The sequence below is a fragment of the Pieris rapae genome, chromosome 13 (assembly GCF_905147795.1).
Source record: "Pieris rapae chromosome 13, ilPieRapa1.1, whole genome shotgun sequence".
Lineage (NCBI taxonomy): Eukaryota > Metazoa > Arthropoda > Insecta > Lepidoptera > Pieridae > Pieris > Pieris rapae.
This window is the reverse complement of record NC_059521.1, coordinates 8,764,851-8,787,948: the sequence shown is the minus strand read 5'-3', so window position 1 is coordinate 8,787,948 and position 23,098 is coordinate 8,764,851. Positions and strand designations below refer to the sequence as shown.

The following is a 23,098-nucleotide window of genomic DNA, read 5'->3' as shown; positions in this document are numbered from 1 at the left end:
GTATTATATACCTACATATTTGATAATTTACCGACAAAGACGCCGCGGTTTTCAACAAGTGTATCACAGCATTTGACACGCTGTCTCGATAGTGGGTGATTTAAACAAATTTGAAACGTGGAAAAACTCCAAATATGAGCGACGTCATATTGCTTTACGCATTTGGTTTTAAAATCACACATTTCCAAAAATCGAGATTTGCAGTGTCGGTTTATCAACTTCTATCGTATCTACTCTAGTAGCTAGTAACCTCCATAAAAACAGCAGGCAACGTATAGTTCCAATAAAAAAGGAACATAATAAACAATATTATTTGCATAATTATCTACACTTTATTTTTGCGTAGGCACAAAACCTATTTGATTTTGATTCTGATACTTCTGTTTTTTAATCTTTCAAAGATTTATTCTATCTATCAAAGAATTCCGCATTTTTCTTTGTCGGTCTTCGGCTTGTGTGCTTATGAACATGAGTTTTTATTTCAATTTCAGTCATTTCCAATGGAGATTCGCTTCGAGTCTATCTTATTTATTATTCTCGCCCATTTACCTAGCTAGATACTCTAAAGTCTTATTGCTTTCGGAGTGAATGTTTACAATTTGACATGAGTGACGAATAAATAGCAATAGGCTAATAGGTATTTACAAGTCTTGCGAGACTTGCGAGACTCTTGCTGCAAGATCAAGACCAAGACCAAGACTGAGAGCGCAATACCAATACCAAGACCAAGACCAGGTGTATTGACGCAAGACCAATACCAAGACTGGTCTAAGTCTCGTCTTGGTCTTGCATTTGGGCAACACTACAATGCGTGTAGCCGTCCGTGTGTAGCCGTCCAGATAAGCCTCCTGTCCTTTATATTACTTTAGAAAGGACAAATATCCCTATAGTAAAATTCATACATATTTTCAAAGATTCAAATTTAGGTTTTTGGTTTCCGGCTATTAAATTGTATTCATTGGTTAAGCATTCAATATGTTAAGGAATCTTTAATACTGAAAGCAGTCTTTGATGCAGGTGCAGATCACAGCCACCCGTTTATAGATAATATTTCATTTCAAAGTGCCTGGTTGCGGGAGTCTGGATGGACCGTCAATCTGTGGCAGTTTGGCCGAACTCCAAAGCGTCTGTTTAATGTACATTTTATAGTACATTATTGCTGTATTAATGTTTATCGGTTTTATATTGACTGTATTGGCACATTTAACTACGCTAGTTAATATATAGTTCGACGAGAACAGTAAACAAAGGTATTTTTATGTTTGATAAATATTGAAAAATTATTTCTTTTAGCACCAAAATTTGTAAAGAAATATGTACTAAATAAAACGTAGCAACTAGTAAGTATAACATATGTATATATAGGGTATATATACATGTGTTATATATATAGGGTAATGATCCAAGGATTAGCCTTGGAATTGATTTTCTCAAGTTCAAACAATTTGTATGACTCAAAACTTGGCGATTAAACTTGGCGGAATGTTTCTTGCCAGGTCTTGCCCGCTCTACGTCTTCGACTGGCGACCTAGTAGTTAATGTTACTTTAGAATCAATTTAACATCTGTTCATAAGTGTACTTGGTTACCTATATGAATAAAGTTATTTTGAGTTTGAGTATACTTAGTTCAAATTTTGTTTCGTAGAATTTAATATGTTATTTACAAGTTTTTAGACAAAATCTATAAACTACCTGACTCAGAAATCGCTTTGCTATACTAATATCACTATGAAAAATGGGGGTTTGTTGGAGTTAAGTAAAAATAAAAGGATGTGTGTATTTTAAATGCGAAATAATAATAAATTTCTAAATATTTTGTGAGCGACTCTTATCACACATACCTATGTAAATATACGAATAATTCTCGGATCTACCGAATAGACAAAAACAATCTTAATATATATATTTCTTGTGTGCGTGTGTATGTGACTGAACTCCTCCTGAACGACTGGACCGATTTAGACGAAATTTTTTGTGTGTGTTCAAGGGGATCTGGGAATGGTTTAGATTCACAATTTTGTCCGCTGTACAATGTTTTTTTAATTAATTTTCAATTTATTAGTTGTTGTTGATTTTGGAATGTTTTACATTGGATCCGACAGACGGCGCTACCATCGCAGTGTCAAATTTTAAATAATATTCGAATTTTAATTTTAGTCTGTCCCGAAATTTAAAAAAAGTTTTGTTATCATTGTGTTATATCGTGTGTGACCATGTGCTGGATCGTTAGATATTGTCATAACATTTGAATAATAATTTTCATCAAAATGGCTTATTAAAAATTGAAATTTTGAAATTAAAGACGTGTAGACAGGACAACGTCTGTCGGATCCGCTAGTTTATATATATAATTGGTCAAGCCGTTAAAGGTTAAGGTTAAGGTAGGTGGACTCAGTTTCCGCAACTAGACTCGTAATTGGTCCGTTTTGCGTAAAGCCCTGGCTACTTAAGCCAGCCCAGCTCCTTCCAGAAGCACAGAAGTCTCCTGGGCACTTCACAGGCTTCTCGGAGCGACCTCACTGTTCCGAGGATTTCTTTACGTTGTTTAGCCACAGCCTCGCATTCCAGGACTACGTGGGTGACTGATTCCTCTGCACTGAAATAGCCTCTGCACATGGGGCTGTCTGTCGCGCCTAGGACAAATAGATGTTTATTAAGGAGACAATGGCCCGTTATTGTCCCTATCATTGTTTTGAGATCGGTTCTGTTTAGGTTTAGAAGTCGCTTAGTCAGTTGTGGGTTCACCGCCATTTTGGACTGCCTGCAGTCTGAACTATGCGACCATCGTTGATTCTGGATTTCGACGGATTTCCGGATAATCCACGTTCGAACTAGCGAGAAGGGCAAGGGAAGGAGCGGATACGGGCCATCCGGCGTCATTCCGGAGCCTCTTCTCGCAAGTTCGTCGGCAGCATCATTGCCGAGAGAGCCACTGTGGTCAAGCCGTTATAGAAGAGGTAAGTTTCAAACTCAGAACACATTGTAGATTTTGATGATTTTGATTAGATTTTGAGAGTACTGTGATTTTGTTTATATTTTGTCCATTTTGACAATTGACCGTAAGATAGTGTGACACGTAGATTTTTGGGCTTGACAGTTTCCTGATAATCCGATTCTTGACCGTACAAGCGAATGTTAAATGCAAAGAAAGAAAAGTCCATTGGTGCAGCCGCGATTCGAACACACGCTCCAAGGGTAAAGAGCCGCTAGTCAAATAAAAACAAATCAATGGCGCATCTGTTTCACGAGATGAGATTCGCACGTTGAAGCCACTAGTCCAATACTGTTTATAATATCTATAATATAATATAATATATATATCATAATAAAGAAAATATGATATCACTCATTGAAGGCTTTTTAAAACGATATAAATATTGTTTAACTATTATATAAAATCAATTCTATAAGTAAAATTCTATTTCTGCAAAACATAACAAGTTTAAAAGTCAACGCAGCAAGTGCGGCCAGGAAATCCTATAACTTTTGCAGGGTTGATAACAGCTGATTTATGATCTACGCTCACGTTATTATTGGCTACCCTACTGACTAGTAAATATATTGCCGGGAACAGCCCTACGTTAATCATTTTTCTAATAAATTAATAGTAGTGTTGTACCAAATACTGCAAAATCGTTCTTATAAGTACTGACTTATTTCATAGGGGTTGATCCGAAAAACGCCGAAACTATAATTATTTTGGACTAACACATAAGGCTGATCTATGATATAAATATTCTGTTCCTTCAGCTTTTAATAATACGTTTTAAAACTCTGGTAAATTTTAACTTAAAATAATTTTGTTTGATTCATAATATGGAAAGTCTAGCGCCATCTAGTACGAGTGAAGGGAATATTTGTAGAACTGTTTTCTTGCGGTCGATTGTAACCTGATGAAGGTTCATCAAAGTAATACTAGATGGCGCTAATACAACTAAATAATATTGCTAATATCGCGGAGTTGTAAGACATCATATTCATATTAAGTTAAAAAAATGTTAAATAAACTTTTATTAGTATTTTATAAAATACGGGGTTTGAAATCCCTTTGAAACCAAAACAAGCCATGTGATCATTTCTGTTTTTTTATTGTTTGTGAGGAAAGAATGTGATGTAATTCGATACGGAAATAATTTTGTATTTCATCGGCAATCGAACCCATCACAGAAGTAGGTTAGCTCTTATAACTCAGTTTAAGAAAGCAAATAAAACTACAAGTCCATATTTCGTAGAAAATCCCATCCATTCCCAATATCCCATCTTAAAAAAACGACCAAGATATTTCTTAAAATTCCCTAGAGAATTCGAAATATCTAAACAACAAATAGGTTGAAGCCATAAACTTGTGGTCAGTTTAATTTCCTGAATGGCTCTTATCTCCTCAGTAATATCTTAGTGGCTTTTAGGCTCGCTCGGATCCATTTTATGGGGATTTTAAGGAAATGTAATAAGACAAGATAATTATTATACATGCCTGTTCCAAGGGTTTCAGTGTACATGCACAGGTGGACTGAATAACAGAGACGGATAGACCATGTCAGGATTTCGTTCGCTGTAAAATGTACCTAAACCTACGTTTTTAAATTAAATATATAGATCCCGGTTATCAAAGACGGTACCCACTGAATCCTGTCTGCGATACTATCGATAGATTTTTATGTTCGCAGAGTGAATTCAAAGTGGCGAAATTATTGTGAATGTTATATGCTTAAGAACATAATATTTACTTTGTTATATTTTATTTTATTTTTTATCGACATTATCGTATTGGCATATTCTGTAAACATAATGTTTGTACTTCTGTATTAAATAAATTCGTATACATTTTATGAATTCTATAGATGTAGGTATACTGTATCCATAAATTTTATTGCGCCAGTCCAAATTTCCTTTTAGACATATCTTCTTCTATCTTTATCTAGTTTATTCTAGCATATTTTTTTAGTTTCGTTTTGGAGGTTATCGTTGCGTGTACCGTAACAATATCTTCCGAGAAAGCCGACAAATGCCAATTATATAACATGATTTGTATTTAATCCTTGATTACAACATATCCTTACCAGCGGTGGTCAGTCAACCGTGACTTCCACCAACTTTTGGTTTCCACTATCGTTTAGTCTTATTTTCAGTGTCGGTGTGAACTGCGAAAATGTTACTGAGGTTTGCAATACTTTATAATAATTGTTAAAATTAAGATTTGTACGTAACGAATAAATTTATAATTATTTGAACAATTCCAAATTATTTCAACATTAGAATATCCCATGACGTCGGCAATGTTTACGAAATATTCAAAAATATCTGTACTGATCAAACTGATTTATCTGAATTAATGATTCCTTATTTGGAAGAGCATCAATTTAAGATGTATTTAATAATATTAAATATATACAATTGTTATGGAAATAAAATGGTTGTAGATATTCGTATTTGCTCGTGATATGTCTGTCTCTGGCAAAAGGAGATCTCTTCAGCAAGGCTACCAGGACTCGAGCTGATGAGAAAGATGTAAGGAACAGTGTGTATGACTTCATTATTGTTGGAGGAGGTACTGCTGGCTGTGTCCTCGCCAATAGGCTCTCTGCCATACCGGAGTGGAAGGTAAAATATAATATTTTTTTTAATGTATTCGTATCAGTAAACTAGTGACTATTATACTGTTAACCATACATATACATACATATACAATCATTCTGGAAAAAAAAGTAGCCGAAACAAGTAATTTTATTAAAATATCGCTAACACTTCATTCACAGTAAAAGACGTATCCTTATACGAATTATTTACTTCCGCAAAATTGTATTGATTTATATATTTCAGATATTAGTTCTTGAAGCTGGAGAGGAAGAAAATATAGACTATGATATACCAGGAGTACCAACAAAAGACTTCAGGCCAATATTGTGGAACTATAGAACTGAACGTAACGCCTATTCGTGCTTATCTCGTCCAGGAGGAAGCTGTGAAGTAAAAACTGGCAAAGTGTTGGGAGGGTCCAGTGTGACAAATGATATGAAGTATACAAGAGGCTGTAAGAAAGATTACGACTCGTGGCATACAAATGGAGAAATCGGATCGTTGGAGTGGAAATTTGAAAATTTATTGGAACATTTCAAAACTTCCGAAGACAATGGTTAGTACATGAACAACCATGTTTTATTATTCTTTGGTTTTTAGTAAAAATAAATGAATTTGAAATCAGAATATAGATGTCATCTGCATTTGTTTATCAGTTTCTTTTCGTTTGTTTATTTTCAGACATATCAATAATGTATTTTAAATAAATGTATTATGTTTATTTTTAGTACCATATTTAGTATAATAGTAGATGGAGTAGTTTAGAAAAGTATTATGATTACAATTTGCCATGAAACGTTCTTTGTAAAATGTTTCAGGTGACTATGACGTCTTAATGAACTCTCACTATCATGCGCGTGGAGGTGAAATGCATGTCCAAAAGTTCAAACACACCGACCGATATATGGAAGTTTTTATGGGTGCTTTTGGGGAAATTGGCTTAAGAGCAATGGACATAAACACCAATATTGCAGAAGCTGTTGTTAATAATCAGTTCACTATTTCCAATAATACAAGGCTTAGCACAAATACCGCATTCTTGAAACCTGTAAGGCATAGAAAAAATCTCACAATCAAAACTGGTGTAACAGTCACTAAGATTATGATCGACCCACAGGAAAAAATAGTTGAAGGGGTTTGGTATGAAGTGGAGAAGGGAAAGGAACTGTCAGCTTATGCTAAAAGAGAGATAATATTGACTGCTGGCGCTGTGAACAATGTCAGGATATTACATTTATCTGGCATTGGACCTAAAGATGAATTGGCTAAACATAATATTACAACATTAATTAACCTACCTGTGGGTCTTAATTACCAAGATCAGGTATCTACGGGTGGATTAGCATTTACAATGGGGGAAGTCGCAACCGTTAGTCAGCCAGAAATTATTGAAGATTTTAAAACTTGGTTTCAAAACCGAAATGGACCGTTAGCTTCACGTGGAATAAACCAAATATCCGCTTTTATTCAATTATTTGAAAATAAAGTTGCCCCAGATGTGGAGCTGTCTTTGGAAGGCAACTATGTTAGAAGCGACAAGTTTATGTTGACGAATATAAGTATACACACTGCAGAAGAAACGAATATGCCGTTGGCTTACTATAATTTAGTACTTGTAAATCCAGTGCTTTTAAAACCTAAAAGTGTGGGGAAAATTACTTTAAATAAAAGGAATCCTAAGTATGGTCGGCCTGTTATACAAGCCAATTTACTTAAAGATTCACAAGATTTGGATGCCATAGTAGATAGTATTGATGTCGCGCTTCAGCTATTAAATACCAATGAAATGAAGAGGGCAGAGATTAAACTAGCACCTATTGATTTATTTCCTTGTGATAGGTTACACAATCGGGATCAGTGGAATTGCATTGCACGACATTACACTAAAGCAATGAGTAATCCAATCGGTACTTGTCGAATGGGTTATAATAGTACAAATTCTGTAGTTACATTTAATCTAAGAGTACATGGATTGGAAAGGCTGAGAATAATGGATGCCTCAGTTATGCCTACTCATGTAAGAGGAGGAATTTATGCACCAACTATTATGATTGCTGAGAAAGGAGCAAAATTAATATTAAAAGACTGGAAAGAAAATAATGGTAATTCAAACTACTATGGCAGACGGTGACTTCAAAAACAATAATTATGCGTTATATTAAGTAAAATTGTAAATAAAATACCTAGTTTAATACCAAACACTTTTTATTAAATCACTAGCCTTTTCCGCTATCATTATTACTGGTGCTGAAGTCGATCCTCTAGTTATTTTCGGCATTATTGATGCATCTACTACTCTGAAATTTGTTGTGCCATATACTCGTAAACTATTATCTACGACTGACTCAGGATCTTTGGGAGGCCCCATTTTACATGTTCCTGCGAAATTTTGAAGGGGCATTGAAAATTGTCTTATGATACATGACCAAAATTCTTCAGAAACTCGTTCGTGATTCCTACATTCATTGTTTAGAATTGGTTTCGGGTCAAACTCGTATTCAGCTGTTTTAAATACATCTGTATCAAACAGTTTAACTACTTCTTGTATACCTTCTAATAACTTCTTTGCATCGGACGGATCTTTAAGGAAATTGGGGTATATTAAAGGTGTACCAAAGACTGGATCTGTTGCATTTAGTATTATTTGACCTTTGCTTTTAGGTGTTAATAGAGAAATGCACATATCCATTTTATTATAATACATATTTGAATCGTGACCTCTAAATCGAAACTCAATATCTGGTGTTCCCAATATCTCTGATATACTTGACTCCATAAAAGCTACAACCTGGTAGTTTGCCGACAACGGTCCAAGCCCTTTTGTGTAATATGTTGTAATGTCTTTTAATTTTTCTGTAAATTTTGTGGTTGTCGCAGTCCTAGTGAGTTTAATAATTGGTAAACAAACTGCTAAATGATCTTGAAAGTTGGCGCCAACCGGTAAATCATACAACACCGGTATTTTTAAATATTCTAAGTAGTCTCTAGGACCTATTCCAGATTGCATAAGCAACTTAGGTGAGTTAATAGCACCGGCACTTAAAATTACTTCTTTAGAAGCCTTAACCTTAAATTTCGTTCCATTTCTAATATATTCTACACCAACAGCTTTTAAACTATCTCTGTAGTCTTCAAAAATTATTTTAGTGACTAATGCTTCTGTCAAAATTACGATGTTACTTCTAAGCTTACGTATAGGTTCTATAAAGGCTGTGTACGTGCTCACTCTTTCACCAAAATAAGACATAGTCTGTATCCTCATAAACCCAATTTGTGTCCTTCCATTGATATCTGTATAGTTATATCCCATCTCATTAAACGCGCTAAGTAAAACGTCCACATTATCGTCTACATAAGGATAACGTCCTACATCTAAAGGTCCTTGAGTCGAGTGGAAGAATTTGTTTTTCGATATGTCTTTGTCGTAATTCCCCTCAGAGTATTTAAAGTAAGGTAGTACTTGCGCAAAGCTCCACCCTTCATTGCCATTAAGTGCCCACTCATCGTAATCTGCAGGGCTGCCCCTTATGTAGGCCATTTCGTTAATTGACGATGTTCCGCCAAGAACCTTACCCTGTATTATTTCGCAGCCTTTTTCCATACGGTTCTGACAAAATCTTAAATACAATAAGTTGTTTAAGAAGATATAATAAAACAATGTACTTATTTGATATATATTAATTTGAAACCTACCCCTTTTTGGGTCTCATTGCGTATTGCCAGTCAAGTGATGAACCTTGAAATTCACTTGTGAGTGCAGGAATCAGTGTCATTTTAGGTTCTTCAACTCCAGCTTCTATAAGCAGTGTCTATGATGAAACAAAAGTTTGTCAGTTGATATTAAATCTGAGTTAATTCATAACTATTTTTATATTGACTTACATTACGTTTTACATACCTTCCACTTCCTGTTTTCGGAAAGTCGGCTGGCAACTACACAACCGGCTGTGCCACCACCGATCACTATAAAGTCAAACTCTTCATCAGCTATGTCGGAATTCTCGCTTCGCTCCTCATTTTCTACATATTTATACCGATGTTTTGGTAAAACTTTTAATTTTTGTTGAGAACCCGTGAGTTCCTCTTTATTATTTCCAAAATAATCTATTTCGGGCCCTAAATGCCCGTATAGAGTATGAACTAACGCGATTAGTAGTATAGCCGTGGGTGCACATTCAATTCTTCCGTCACATATTTTACACAGGTCTTCAGTTATGTTTCCAGCTGATGTCATTGCATTTTATTCAAAATATTCTTCAATCACTTACTCAATAAATACTTGTTTCTCTGTTATTACCTTTTCATTCTTCACTGCTTTAGTTTACTTCAGATACATAAAAATATTGATAGCTCTTAGGCGCTTTCTTCTCATATCGTATAAAAATTTGGTCAATTTTAGGTAAAAACTAGTCAATGGAATCTCTTTTATGTATTATATTTTAATTTATTATTTTAATGATCAATTAAAACAGTAGTCTTGCGTAGTTAACTGTTATGTTTTAATATGTAGGAATTCAGCATTAATAATAAGCCAACTACAAAAACTATCGTTACGTTCACAGCGACAAAACGCTATGAACGATTGTGCGATTGATATTCTTTCGTTTGTAAACAACAACAATGTTGATGCATTGTAAATGTTCCAAGAGTTTTTATAGTTTAAATTCCGATGAAACATTTATTCTTTGGGAATTCAATATTTTTCAATGTGGTACTAAACAGTTGAATAATTACGCATGATATTCTCTCACCCCCAGTATATCATATGAATGCCGTATCCTAAATAATTTAGAATAATATATAGAATCATTATAGTATCCTTGTTTTTTGTTGAGTTGGTTTCAATTAAAATTAAAATAAACTCTGTAATGTATGATTGGTGTGGACGCGATCAAGCAATTTATTTTTGTCACAAAAAATTTGAGAGATAAAAGCCGCTAAAGATAAATTTATAAATGATTAGAGACAGGATGCGATATCCCATTCGTGACAAAAATCATGAGAAACTAAAATTATACCTAATAATATAAGAGCGCAAGTAATTTTGAAGTAATTGACTACGCCACATATCTTGCTTTTTAATAAGAAATTTTATTCATTCATTATATATTTGTCATATAAATAATAATATTTTTTAGTTCGATCGATAAATTGAATACTTTATTGGTAACAAAATGCTCACTAATTATGTCCTATTGTTAATATAGTATGTATTTATATATAAATGAAATGTTAGTAGATAAAGATATGTCACTTTGTTATTTGCAGCAAAGATACAAATTTATATTAATAATAAACAGTAACTCCAGAGATAATCAACTTATAAAATATAATTAAAATAGCACCTTAGTTAATAATTTATTTTATTACAACGTTTTCTTTCTACGTATTGATTTTGTTTTTATAGTTTTTATTCAATGAAACGGATTTAAATGCGACAGTACTACCCAAATTTTTAAACATACATAAAATTTTGTAATAACAATTTCGTTGCTTATAAAACAATATGATCGTCCATTTGACTCATTAAAATAATTGAGGAATTAGCCCCGGGCGGGCCGCAGCCACTCGCAGCACGCCAAGTCATTAAAACGGCAATAAGTATAAAACGGGCTATAATTGTTACTGCGCAACGATTCTAGACAATGAAAACGATCATATTACATGGTTATGAAATAAATGAAACGCGCTCAGACCAAATAAAAAGCAATAAATGAATATATCCCCTAACCCTTGCCATTAATTGTATTTAGAACAGCGCCATCTAGGACAAATTGATGTAACTTGAATTTATATTATTAGTTCGGCTATCGGCCGCTGGCAGACTGTGGTGATGTCGTAAAATGTTATTGCCAGGCTTTGAATGTGCACATTTTGTGGATTCGTATTGAATTCGAATAATTGTAGCGGTTGGGCAATTCCAATGTTAAATTTCATGAGCCCTCCTTAATTGAAAGTTATCGTCTATTTGAGATGCTACGCGTTTATGGCGTACTTCAAACGGTTAATATATACAATTCGTTTTGTATGACACTTACTGAACATTTCAAATTATACGAAGCCGATCTGAAATTTAAAGAGTAAAAAAGAAACAATTTGAATTTAAGAAGCCACAGCACAGGATATTTTGATCAATGTTAAAGAAAAATATTAACGCCTGCTATTTTTTAAGGCAATTGAATTATTAAAGAATTACGGCGATAATTTAATTTACATTATTACATCACAATTTATACCGACTATAAATCAAAAGGCAAATTGGTTTAATTAAAGTTTAAAATGTGAAAAATATAATAATCAATTCAATAAATAATCAAATATGTATAAAAAAAATATCATATATCAAATATAAAAAATACATGCAATTCAAGACCCGACAAATAATTTCTTTGATTTTAATTAATCACATTTGTTTAAGGACACGCGGTGATATTTTATGCCTGACATATAAAATCTAGTTTTGAGTGCTAGAAACTAATAGATGAGCTGAAAAGTTCGCAGGTTAACATAGTTTTTTTTAATAGAATTTTATTTGATTATTCCATATTATAGTAAGCACTTTCGTGAGCTCACATAACAGACATACAATTTGTCTTTAATCCCAAAATAGGTTTCAGATTGGCAACTACCTCTTCATCAGCATAAAATGTATATCCAGCGTGCATTCTCTTGAGGTCTGAAACAGTAAGAAGTCGCTGCGGACTAAATCTGGAGAATTTGGTGACGGTACATGCTCATAATCGTGCAAATGAGGAGTGGGAAGCGAATCGAAGCTGGAAATTCCTGGATTCCACTTGTCTGAATCAGAGAATTCAATTACAATTCATTTCAGTGATTTGTTTATAAACAACTTGGATTGTGAAATAAGCGAACCGATATTAGTGATTTAGACGCGGAAATGTAATAGATAATGCGAGATGCGCGTGAGTTCGGGAGTCGAAATTAAATTCATTCCCAGACATCATTAACATGTAAAGGCACATTCACATAACTGTTTATTAAATATTTTAAATAACAACACATCAAAAATAAATACAATAAATAACTAAGAAAGATTTATATCCTAAAATCAGGAATGACGTCACAGACGCCTAATCTATATAATATAGTAATACTACTTAAATTACATGCTGCTGCTATTTCTTACAAGTAATGTGATCACCAGCCTTCCATCGCGAACAGAAAATATACAAAAAATATATAATATATGTATATTGAAATTTTGTGTCTTCAATTGGATTCGAGAAAGGTTTTCATATACAATTCGATATTTTTTGTAATATGACTTGTGTACGAAGTCTGTCTAGTGTAGTGATATTGTTACAATGTCTTGTGGCTATCTTATAATTCACAAGACTCTTGGGTCGTTCAGAGACGAGAGAGCGCTAACTATCTACTAACAGTAACGGCAGCAGAAGACCGTGAGTTTTAAAGGCTTATCGCATGGCTGGATGCGGACAAGTCTACGCTGTTACCGTGTCCTGTCTCGGGCAATTGCGCCAAGGAGTTTTAGTGTAATGCACAGTAGCGAGTCCCACATAACCCTTCACCACCAGACAACGGTGCCGCGGGATGGTATGCGAATCCCAACGAAAAAAAAACAAAAAAAAACGTATTCCGTTAGTTAGTCATTGTAACAGTTAGACCTAAAAATGTAATATCACTTCAATACAAAAAGAAATGGATTCTTTTTAAACAGATTTCACAGTAAATAAAATAGCTTACGCGTTTTAATTTCAACTTTTCAAGTGTGAAAGCAGTCTTACCTGTGAATCAGGTAATGACGGCCGTTGATAATTCGTGATAGATGATCCCCGTTGACACGATACCCAGGGTCTAGCGGTACCTAGCAGTCTCACGAGGGTGTTATAAGGTACATATGCAGTATTTAATGGCACAGGAAGGTACTGAGCAGTTTGAGGGTCACTTTGAATAAAAAAGCCTCCCATTGGCACCTGCAACGGGGGCTAGTGTGTTGCTGACTCTTTTCTAGAAGGCCCGTAACTTGTATTTGAAATACCGCTACTGATAGCTAGTTCTAAAAAGATAATGGCGGTTAGGTGGAAAGGATAAAAATTTATGACTTGGAAATGTATAAGAATTTTAGCAAGGGTTGTAAATAATCCTACATCCCCCTATGCATTTTATTGATTTTTTAACGTCGATTTACCTAAAAAACTTTCTGGAGCTGTTTTTGTTAACTAAGCCATTAAGATATAGTAATCAAACAATATGTTAGTATACATGCATATATATACTAACATACTATTTGATATTCTGTACTAATGAAGAGAAAATATTTCTGTATGTTTGAAATTAATTAAAAATCTACCAATCAAAAAACTTCATATATATAATACCAAAAAATATATATCGTCAGCCGTGTGAATTCGGTACACCCATAAAATTCCGTTAATTAGTTGTGCCTCAAATCATAAGATAGAAACGGAATAAACTAAATAAAAATCGACCCCTCTGTGATTGTTTTTGATTGGCATTGAGAGTGTCCATGGGCGGCCGTATCACTTAACATCAGATGAGCCTCCTGTTCGTTTGCCCTCTGTTCTATATAAAAAAACGTGGACATATTTTGTTTTCTTCTGTCCTGTGTGTTCCTTTAGTAAGTTGTAACTTTTTTCTTTAGCCTATCTATACAGTGTTTACGAAAGACTTATTCACCGTTTTCTAGTTCATTCATATTACTAAAGAATATTTTATTTACATGACTGTACTTTATAACAAATTATAGTATATAGTTTTTATTCTGTATTGTTATTTCCGTCGCTGGAAAGCTCCGACACTTAGTACATTATTTTGATAAAACTCGTAGGGTTCAGCCTGCGTTTGCAATGTAAGCGGAAAAAATTTAATTATTTACGACTTCACATTAGAAACCTCAAAAATAACAGTAATTCTCCACTATTTATTGGATCTTATACATTACCTTGACCAAACCTTACTCTTGAATCACTCTATCTATTGAAAAACCACATCAAAATCCGTTGCGTAGTTTCAAAGATTTAAGCATACAAAGGGACATAGGGACAGAGAAAGCGACTTTGTTTTATACTATATAGTGATGTTTTTGTTTCAATTCTTTCCATGACACAAGTAAAACACATTGTCTAATTTGTGGGATGTATGTCAATTTAAAATAGTGTTGAGTGGGAAACTAAGAGTAATTACACGTTTTATTAGCCCCTCTAATTTATGTACAGTTTAATTACATGTTAGACTGAAATATTTCCAGTAGTACTGTGAGAATTTTTAACAATAAATAATTTTGTGATCCCCTCCATTATTGAAGAGAAAATAAATTGAATGTTTGATATAAAACACATGGAGCAGTGTCCCTGAGGTCGTAAGTTCGATTCCCGGCTGTGCACTAATGAACTTTCATTCTACGTGCGCATTAACCGATGGTCCGAATGAATCAAACCGAATGGTCAAACGGTCAAGGAAAACACAAAGTTGACGGCGTGTGTCAGACATTGGAGACTGATTATCTACCTGCCTATTAAATTGATCATGAAACAGATACAGAATTCTGAGGCCCGACCTAAAAAGCGCGACTGATTTCTTTATTTTATTAATGATTAGCAACATTGAGGTGGTTTCTCTGTTCTCGCCTGTTACAAATTGCATAGCAATGCGTCGTTAACGAAGTTACAGAGCGCGTGCTTATCAACCAGGCATAAACCTGTGTGTAATAGTCTAATACCATGAAATAACTAGATATATATATATATATATATAGGTTTAAATTGTCTCTTATATGTGTAAATAAGTGATTTATCAATTTAGAGGTATATAACAGAAATGCGCATAAAATTCTTCACTTGATGGTTATGGATAGTTTAATTATTCCGTTGAGTTAACTGTTAAAATATTCCTTTTCTTGCTGAACTTTATCTTTTTCTTATACATATAGCTTTGAAGTAAGACCAAAGGTTTTAGGACGTTTGACAATTTAGCTTTAACTTCGATGCCGGATTAACACGAATAATTTGAATTTAAGCTACATAAAATTCCACTAATTTGTGGAATTTTGATGGTGGAACAATGCTGTGCATATCCATGTTATACAATCCTTCTAAATTTAAATTTACTGCCAGATCTCAAATCAAGGACGCACAACGAGAAGAACTGGGAATAATCTCCGTCGCCTTTTTAAATGACCAAATTTTCTTACCACAAAATGTTTCTAAGCAATTACGACCATCACATGTTAATGAATTATTCTAATTAAACTAAAAAATATTTGTCATTAGCACTCTTCGCCCATGTTTTGCAATAGCAGCATATTATATAAAATATTTCCTCTTACAATAAACTGCATGCTCTCTGCTTTCAGTAATAATAATGTTTTTAAAACATAAATTTGTTAATAAATACTCTTGTGCTATGTTTTAATGAATGCATGTCTAAATAAAGGCGTCAGTGTATATCTGCGCTGTGGCGTGCTAATTAGCGGGTTCGATTCCCGATGGTATCTCGCTGCGCTTGCGTGTACGGGTGCTAAATCCTTTTTCTCATTAACTGCTCAATATGCGCATGCACAGACGCACACAGAATAATAATTATTACAATGTCATTGGATAGTGTATGTGTCCTGGATATTTAATTAAATTTTCCTCTTAATGTTTTTTTCATATTATTATTAAATAACTTTTTTCTATTGTTATCGGCGTTTATGTACAAACGTAGAATACATTTTTTGAAAAGATTTTATCTTGTTTCGCCTAAGAAGTACATATAACTTCTAACGCGTACGTTGTAAAAATTAAAGTTAGATTTTTAATGGTATATGCCTCCACCATCTTATTCCATTTCTCTTTGTTTTTGTGATTTTTCTCAATGCATTTTTCAGATTTAATTGTCTTATTTTGACGATCTTACGTGGAAATTTCATGATTTTTAATTATTGTATTTTATTACTGTTCTATTCTCAGTTCTTCCCTCCTGCCACGGTACTACTACTATACTCAGTCAGCTGGAAAACCAAGTTGAACCAAACCATAGAACCAGACCAAAAGAAGTTCTACGTCCAAATTCGGGAGTAGTAAATCCCCACAATAACCATAAAGAAAGTTGTATTCGTTTCAATGTGTATCATTTACCATCGGGCTCGCGACGGCAGGCATCAAATTATTCCTCCTATCCACTGTTCTTCACAACAATGTATTATAGCCTCAAGTTTCCCCTCCCTCTCCCCCTTTGTGATGCCTTTACCTTGTAGTTTCACATTCTTGAATATTATTAACACATTCATTTTTGTTACAGGTAATTCTGCACTCCTAGTTAAAAAGTTTGTATTCAATCAGAATATTTTAAGTTTTATTATATTAATACGTCTTTAATCGTACAGCATTAAAAAGCTATAATAATAATTAATAAAAATGTTGAGAATTTTAACTTTAAATCTGCTACCTCTCAAATCATGTGTCTACCGCAGAAGAGAAGAGAATGCTAATAATCTCGTCGCCGCACTTTTGGTAATTGCTGTGATATGTAAGATCATAATATGAATATGACGCTATAAATATGATGTATATTGGTTTTAGATAAAATTGCGATGTCTTTTAAGAGTATATATAAGTATAAGTTTTGAATCCATATCGGATATATGGTACCTTTTCAACACATTATTTATGCCTTATTCTGATAGTTAACTCCATAAATTTGTTTAAATCTAATAGGCAAGTAGTTGATCAGCCTCCATAGCATGACACACGTCGTCCACTTTTTGGGTTTAAGACATGTCGGTTTCCTCACGATGTTTTCCTTCATCGTTCGAGCAAATGTGAAATGCGCACATAGAAAGAAAGCCCATTGGTGCACAGCCGGGGATCGAACCTACGACCTCAGTTATGACAGTCGCACGCTGAAGCCGTTAGGCCAACACTGCTCAGCTGTCAGATATTTTACCTTTTTTATTTCTGTCACATAATCGTACGAATAAGTATAAGCCAGCCAGTTGATTAAATGTTGTAACAAATGCTACGGCTGAATATAATAAAGACCGCTACTTAAACGGCGATGTTTAGTTAAAAGGCTAGGCTGTTTATTAAACGGCTAATTAAGCTTGTTGGCTGCGACATATATACTATACATGCATTTAAAATCTAGCTGTGCTAGAAACTGTTTTATTACCAAAAGATACTTAAACTACAAAAAAGTATGTTTAGGGGTTTTAATAAACATTGTTTTCTACTTATCCCGACAAACACGACAACACACTGGCTTCTAGCAGTTTCAGCGACAGGTTCTGCCCGTTAGCGTGTAATCTAAAGAATAATATAATAATAATCTCAAGTCGGCTATTAACAGCTTCAGTAAGAAACGTCTTGAGCGGTGTCTTTAAAGATAACACACATTAGCCTTATTGCTCTGTGCTCTTAGTCGTAATGATAGATATAGATATTCAATATAAAATAATAATGCAGTTTGAAACTAAGGGGTTGTGTCTCGGTTATGTTCCTGAATTATATGAACTACAAGATACGACGAATATATAAATAATTTATTTTATAAGAAGTGCTTTGTTATATTTATATGCTAAATTGCAAGAGTCTATCTATTCAATGTTTATTTTAATTTTGGACATATAAATTACTTACTAAAGCATTCTTAAAAATTTAAAAAAAAAACTTAAAAAGTTTGGTCCCTGTGGAACTGTGGAACAATGGCGGAATTTCCTCGCTGTATTGCGAAACTTATTCGTCTAGCGAGGAAAGCACCGGCATGTTAATAACATTACAATACAAATTCAAATTCAAAAATCATTTATTAATCTAGGTAACATAATCTACACTTATGAACGTCAAAAAAAGAAATATACATTAAATGCTTCTAATTTTACATTAACTGCCAGTTCTCAAATCAAGGGCGTAGAACGGAAGAGAAGAACTGGCAATAATCTCACCGCCACTATTTTTAATCGCCAAGTTTTTTCTTATACATTACGTTTGTAAGGAGCTGCAACACAACAATATAATATTAGGTGTACAATAAATATGTATATAAACAACAACCATAGACAAAAATTTAAATAATAAAAGAATAAAAATCTTTAAATATTAAATTAAAAATCATTCTACAGATACAATAAGTTGTAGAGCATAGCTTACGCTACAAAAAACTGATGAAGTTTGTCGAATAACAAAAGATAATATGGTGTAAGCTACAATTTGGACGGTGCCTTCGAGTCGGAAATTATAAGGCTTTGAAAGGTTACACGGCAATTCAACTACGCGTGGGTTATTTATAAAACGGTATATTAGAAATAGAACAATACGAAACGATTATAGCCCAGAAGATATTTCTGTGTCGGTTTTAAACAGTTTATCGTTGGGAATTCATTAAAAAATGCATTTAAAAGTATAACACTTTACATCAATGTTAGTCTTATAAGTTTATTCCTTTACTGTTTATGCGAAAAAAAATATACAGACTAACATATATACATCTTACATACACAACATATATACAATCTTAAACTATTTAATTTTATTTCTACTCAAAATTTAAACAATTTATGTTTATATCTCAGTGTTACCAAACCTGTCATATAATATCCAATCTATTTATCAATTTTTAATTAATGTTATTATTATTACTATGTAATTAATTATTGTAAATTCGTGAAATCTTTACGCTTCATGCTTGCTACACAGAGATTTTATATTAGGTTGGTTAGCTTCAGTCTCAAGTCACCACTTTGTGTTATAACCAGCCGATTTCGATTGCCCCCTTAACAAATTGCCCCCCCCTTTTGGGTAAAGGCCCCACGTTCTTCTTCTCTTCTCTCCTTCCCCTCTCTACTATATAGTAAGTGTCGTATTATATACGTAGAAAAAAGTATTTTGCTTTTATATATATCGAACACAAGACTCAGAGTGCGAATCACACTTTTAAGCAGAGCGATTTAGATAAATTAAAGCATTAAAAAATCGTTATCACTTCTAAATAATAGCCTTGTCTCACGAGAACCAGCGTTATCGAGCAAAATGTAGACGATAAGAGAAACTAATAGCTTCAGTCACAAGATCATTTGTTACGTTGTATCAGTAACATCGCGACTTGTATAGAATTTATATTTAACATAAAGAAACCTAAGTATTACATATTTCTATATAAAGTAAAAATAAATCAGTGGCGCTGCCACCACTTCAGGTTCGCGCGTCAGATTTCTGAATATGTTTCATAATTTGTCAATAATTGGCATGTAGGTGATCAGCCTGTACTTGACACACGCCGACTTCTTGGATGTAAGGCAAGTTTCCTCACGATGTTTTCCTTCAAAGTTCGAGTGAATGTTAAAGCGCACATAGAAAGAAAGTATGGCAAATATTTGTATTTAGATGTACATATAAAAAAAAAATTTATACAATAAACGTCGTATTTAAAGACGTCTGTCTGTCTGACGTATGTCTGTATTGAAACAAAAATAGAGTTGGTGTTATTTACTAACCAATCTTATTTGCAATAAAGTACTAATAGAAAATTTAATCTTTATATATTTTATTAATCATATTCAGCTTTAAATTATACTAGCTTGACGGCGAGATGGCGTTAAACGAAGTTATAAGGAGGCGAGGGTACATAATTAGAGGAAAAGTTCTGAACAAATTAAAATAATGACGCAACGGAAATACCTGATATTTGAAATACATTCGAAAAATTAATTAAATATTTTTCACACTTAAATATCTTATGTAGTATGATTCAGTCGATCCAACTATATAACATTGTGAAGGGTTAAGGCCACATTACTTAAAAATTTGGGGAAAACGTAAACGTGCGAAGCAAAAGCGAAAAGCGAGTTATACGTTGCCATCGCAATTCACTATGCAACACATATTTCCAGTTAACACAGAAACAATAGACACACACCACACAGTAAAATAACAAAGAAATCTTAACAATAATAATGATTAAATTATTAATATATTAGCTCACTATAAATAGCACTCAAGGATGTAAAAAAATAAACGTTTTTCTGATCCACAAAGTTCGTTACAAATTTCGCATTACGTCTAATATAACAATACCTACAATATTAGCATCATAAGGTGTGGCTTTATTATTTGCATTAATCGATTGTCTATAGATAATTATCTGTTAAAATCCTCTTTAAGATAACTTTTTCCAACATAATATGATGCTTCAAAATGAGCCTTGGGCGCTCGATTGCTCGCCCGCGGCAGCATGCGCGTTTGTCTCGGCTGAGGCACGTCCACACTAACCGAGCTGCATCGCGCTCGCACTGTGTGGACGCGCCCCAAGCCACATGACAGTCGAACGGATGGTAGCCTCTTGACGTTGCCATCGGGCACTCGAGTGGTCCAGATTGCCACTTACACATTTGTCACGTCCTAAATTAATAAAGTAATTGGCGAATGCAAATTCTCGGTGTACTATAAGCTTGTTGCATCCCGCAGAAGCTTTAATAAAAAGTCAGATATTTGAGGGGATAGACTATAATAATTCTTTAATATTGGGAAATGATTTGACGTGGCTGAATAAAATACATGTTCTGAGATGTTTTATGACAATATATTATTTTTATGTTTACGTCATCTATCAGCGCAATAGAAAGCGGCATCACTGGGCTATTATAAATATTTTTTTTTTGACTCTTTGACGTAAAAAAGTTTTGTCACAGTATTAATCGCGCAAATAATGATCGCTCACGACATTGAAGTCATACAATTGGATTTTTTCATAGTTTCATCATCGGATATTAAGACAGAATTCGCAATTCCACCTGTATTACCTCGACGTCCGCGATTCCACAACTAAGTGCTTTTTGAAGGTATAAGGTTCCACTATACGGAACCACACGCCAACTGAAGTATTTCGGGACCAATTCGAATTAGAGTCCTTTAAGAAAAGAACTTACTAATTCTGAAAAGGCCGGCAACGCATTCGGGAGCCTTCTGACATTGAGAGGGTCCATGAGCTATCACATAACACCAGATGAGCTTCCTACCTCTTTGCCCCCCTTTCTTGGGCTCTTATGCACTACAGTGCATACACACACTACAGTCTTTTGTTTATAACATTCTTAGATTGTATCAAATAATGAATAAATATCCTTGAAGGTTGAAAGGGGTGGGCAACCCTAACGGTTGTAATTTTACGGGCAGGTGATGTAACCACAACCTGTTGCGTACAGGTTACACCAACCTATTGGTTCATTTAAATTTGTTGCTTTATAATACGCAAGCGCGACATTATTGAGATATTTTAGTAACTTGCAATTCTTTATATAGCCATTATATATTATGATTTTATAAATATAGTTTTAACCCATTGCTATAATATGACCCTAAGGCTTCTAGAACGTCAATCAAAACTTAAAAAGCTGTAAAACCATTTTATTTTATCACATATTTGACAACGCCTAAGACGAGCCTGTGACTTGAGATACATAGAATATAGACGATCGACTCTTTTAATAAAGTTTAAAAAAACAAAAAAAATCATATTCCTCACATCAACACTAACTATGCGAAGAATGGAGTTTTAGTCAGCCCGGACATACAACGACCAATATGTAAGCCTTCACTTGTTTATAATATGCAATCGGGAATATGGTTTAAATGAGTATTAAAAATATCAAAACATCACCTGCATCATGAGTACATATACCCCACATACACACCTTCACGTACAAATCCTCACTTTTACACCATCACACATGTCAGCCAAACTAGATATTACTTAGTGAAATGTAATGAATATTTTTTAATGATTTTCCCTTTTGTCATCTTTGGCTATATTTTAGTGTTATTGTTTGTTTTTATAGTTGTAAGAATATTTTAGAAATTTACTAAATATATTATTTCTACCAAATGTTATTTGCCTCTGCTAATATAATTACAGTAGGATATAGCTTATCGAATGTAACATAGAATCGTTACAAAGGCATGCAGGTAATAACTGCCGTACTATTTAACATCGAATATTTGTATTAAACCTAAATATTTATTCATTTATACCTTAATATTTATTATATATGCTAATAAATATAATATAATAATATACTAACTTACTACATTAATATTAAACTAGTAACACATTTTATTTCTACCTAAAAATAAATTATATTCATTCATTCACTAATATTGCGGTGCAGAACAGAGAAAACGTTTTTTTGAAAGGAATCTCGCTGTTGTCCTCAAGGGCCTTTACAGCTCAGATCGGGGTGTTTGGCGAGGTTAGAAAACGGTTGAAGCTGAAATTTTCGTGATGAAAATGAACAAAATGGATGCAATCTGAGGCCAACACCCATATGGTTGTAGTGACATTGGATTATAATGATTATTAATTTACAAACTGGAAAACGCATTATTCTTATAAAAACTAAGTTGTATCAAAATAGTATCAAAGTTTATTCGCTTTTCAAATCCATTGTTACATACCCCAAAACATTCCATGGCAAGGCGGCGTATGTTGAATATCTCGTGGAATCTGCATTTGTAGCGTAAATGGGTGTATTAACACCTCTTTATT

General features: G+C 33.7%; 2 protein-coding genes across 4 annotated transcripts in view; one reads left to right on the top strand and one right to left on the bottom strand.

The window, feature by feature from the left end:
- The window catches only part of LOC110995515 (protein prickle), a 254,268-nt gene that overhangs the window by 112,117 nt on the left and 119,053 nt on the right, over positions 1 to 23,098 (top strand). The gene's annotated exons all lie outside the window — the stretch shown is intronic.
- LOC110995517 (glucose dehydrogenase [FAD, quinone]-like) lies at positions 7,767 to 9,987 on the bottom strand. Its single transcript, XM_022262719.2, has 3 exons — positions 9,477 to 9,987; positions 9,272 to 9,387; positions 7,767 to 9,195 (listed from the first exon to the last, which is right to left on the bottom strand). Exons 1-3 carry the CDS (start codon positions 9,810 to 9,812, stop codon positions 7,767 to 7,769), a joined length of 1,881 nt encoding a protein of 626 aa, XP_022118411.2. The 5' UTR covers positions 9,813 to 9,987.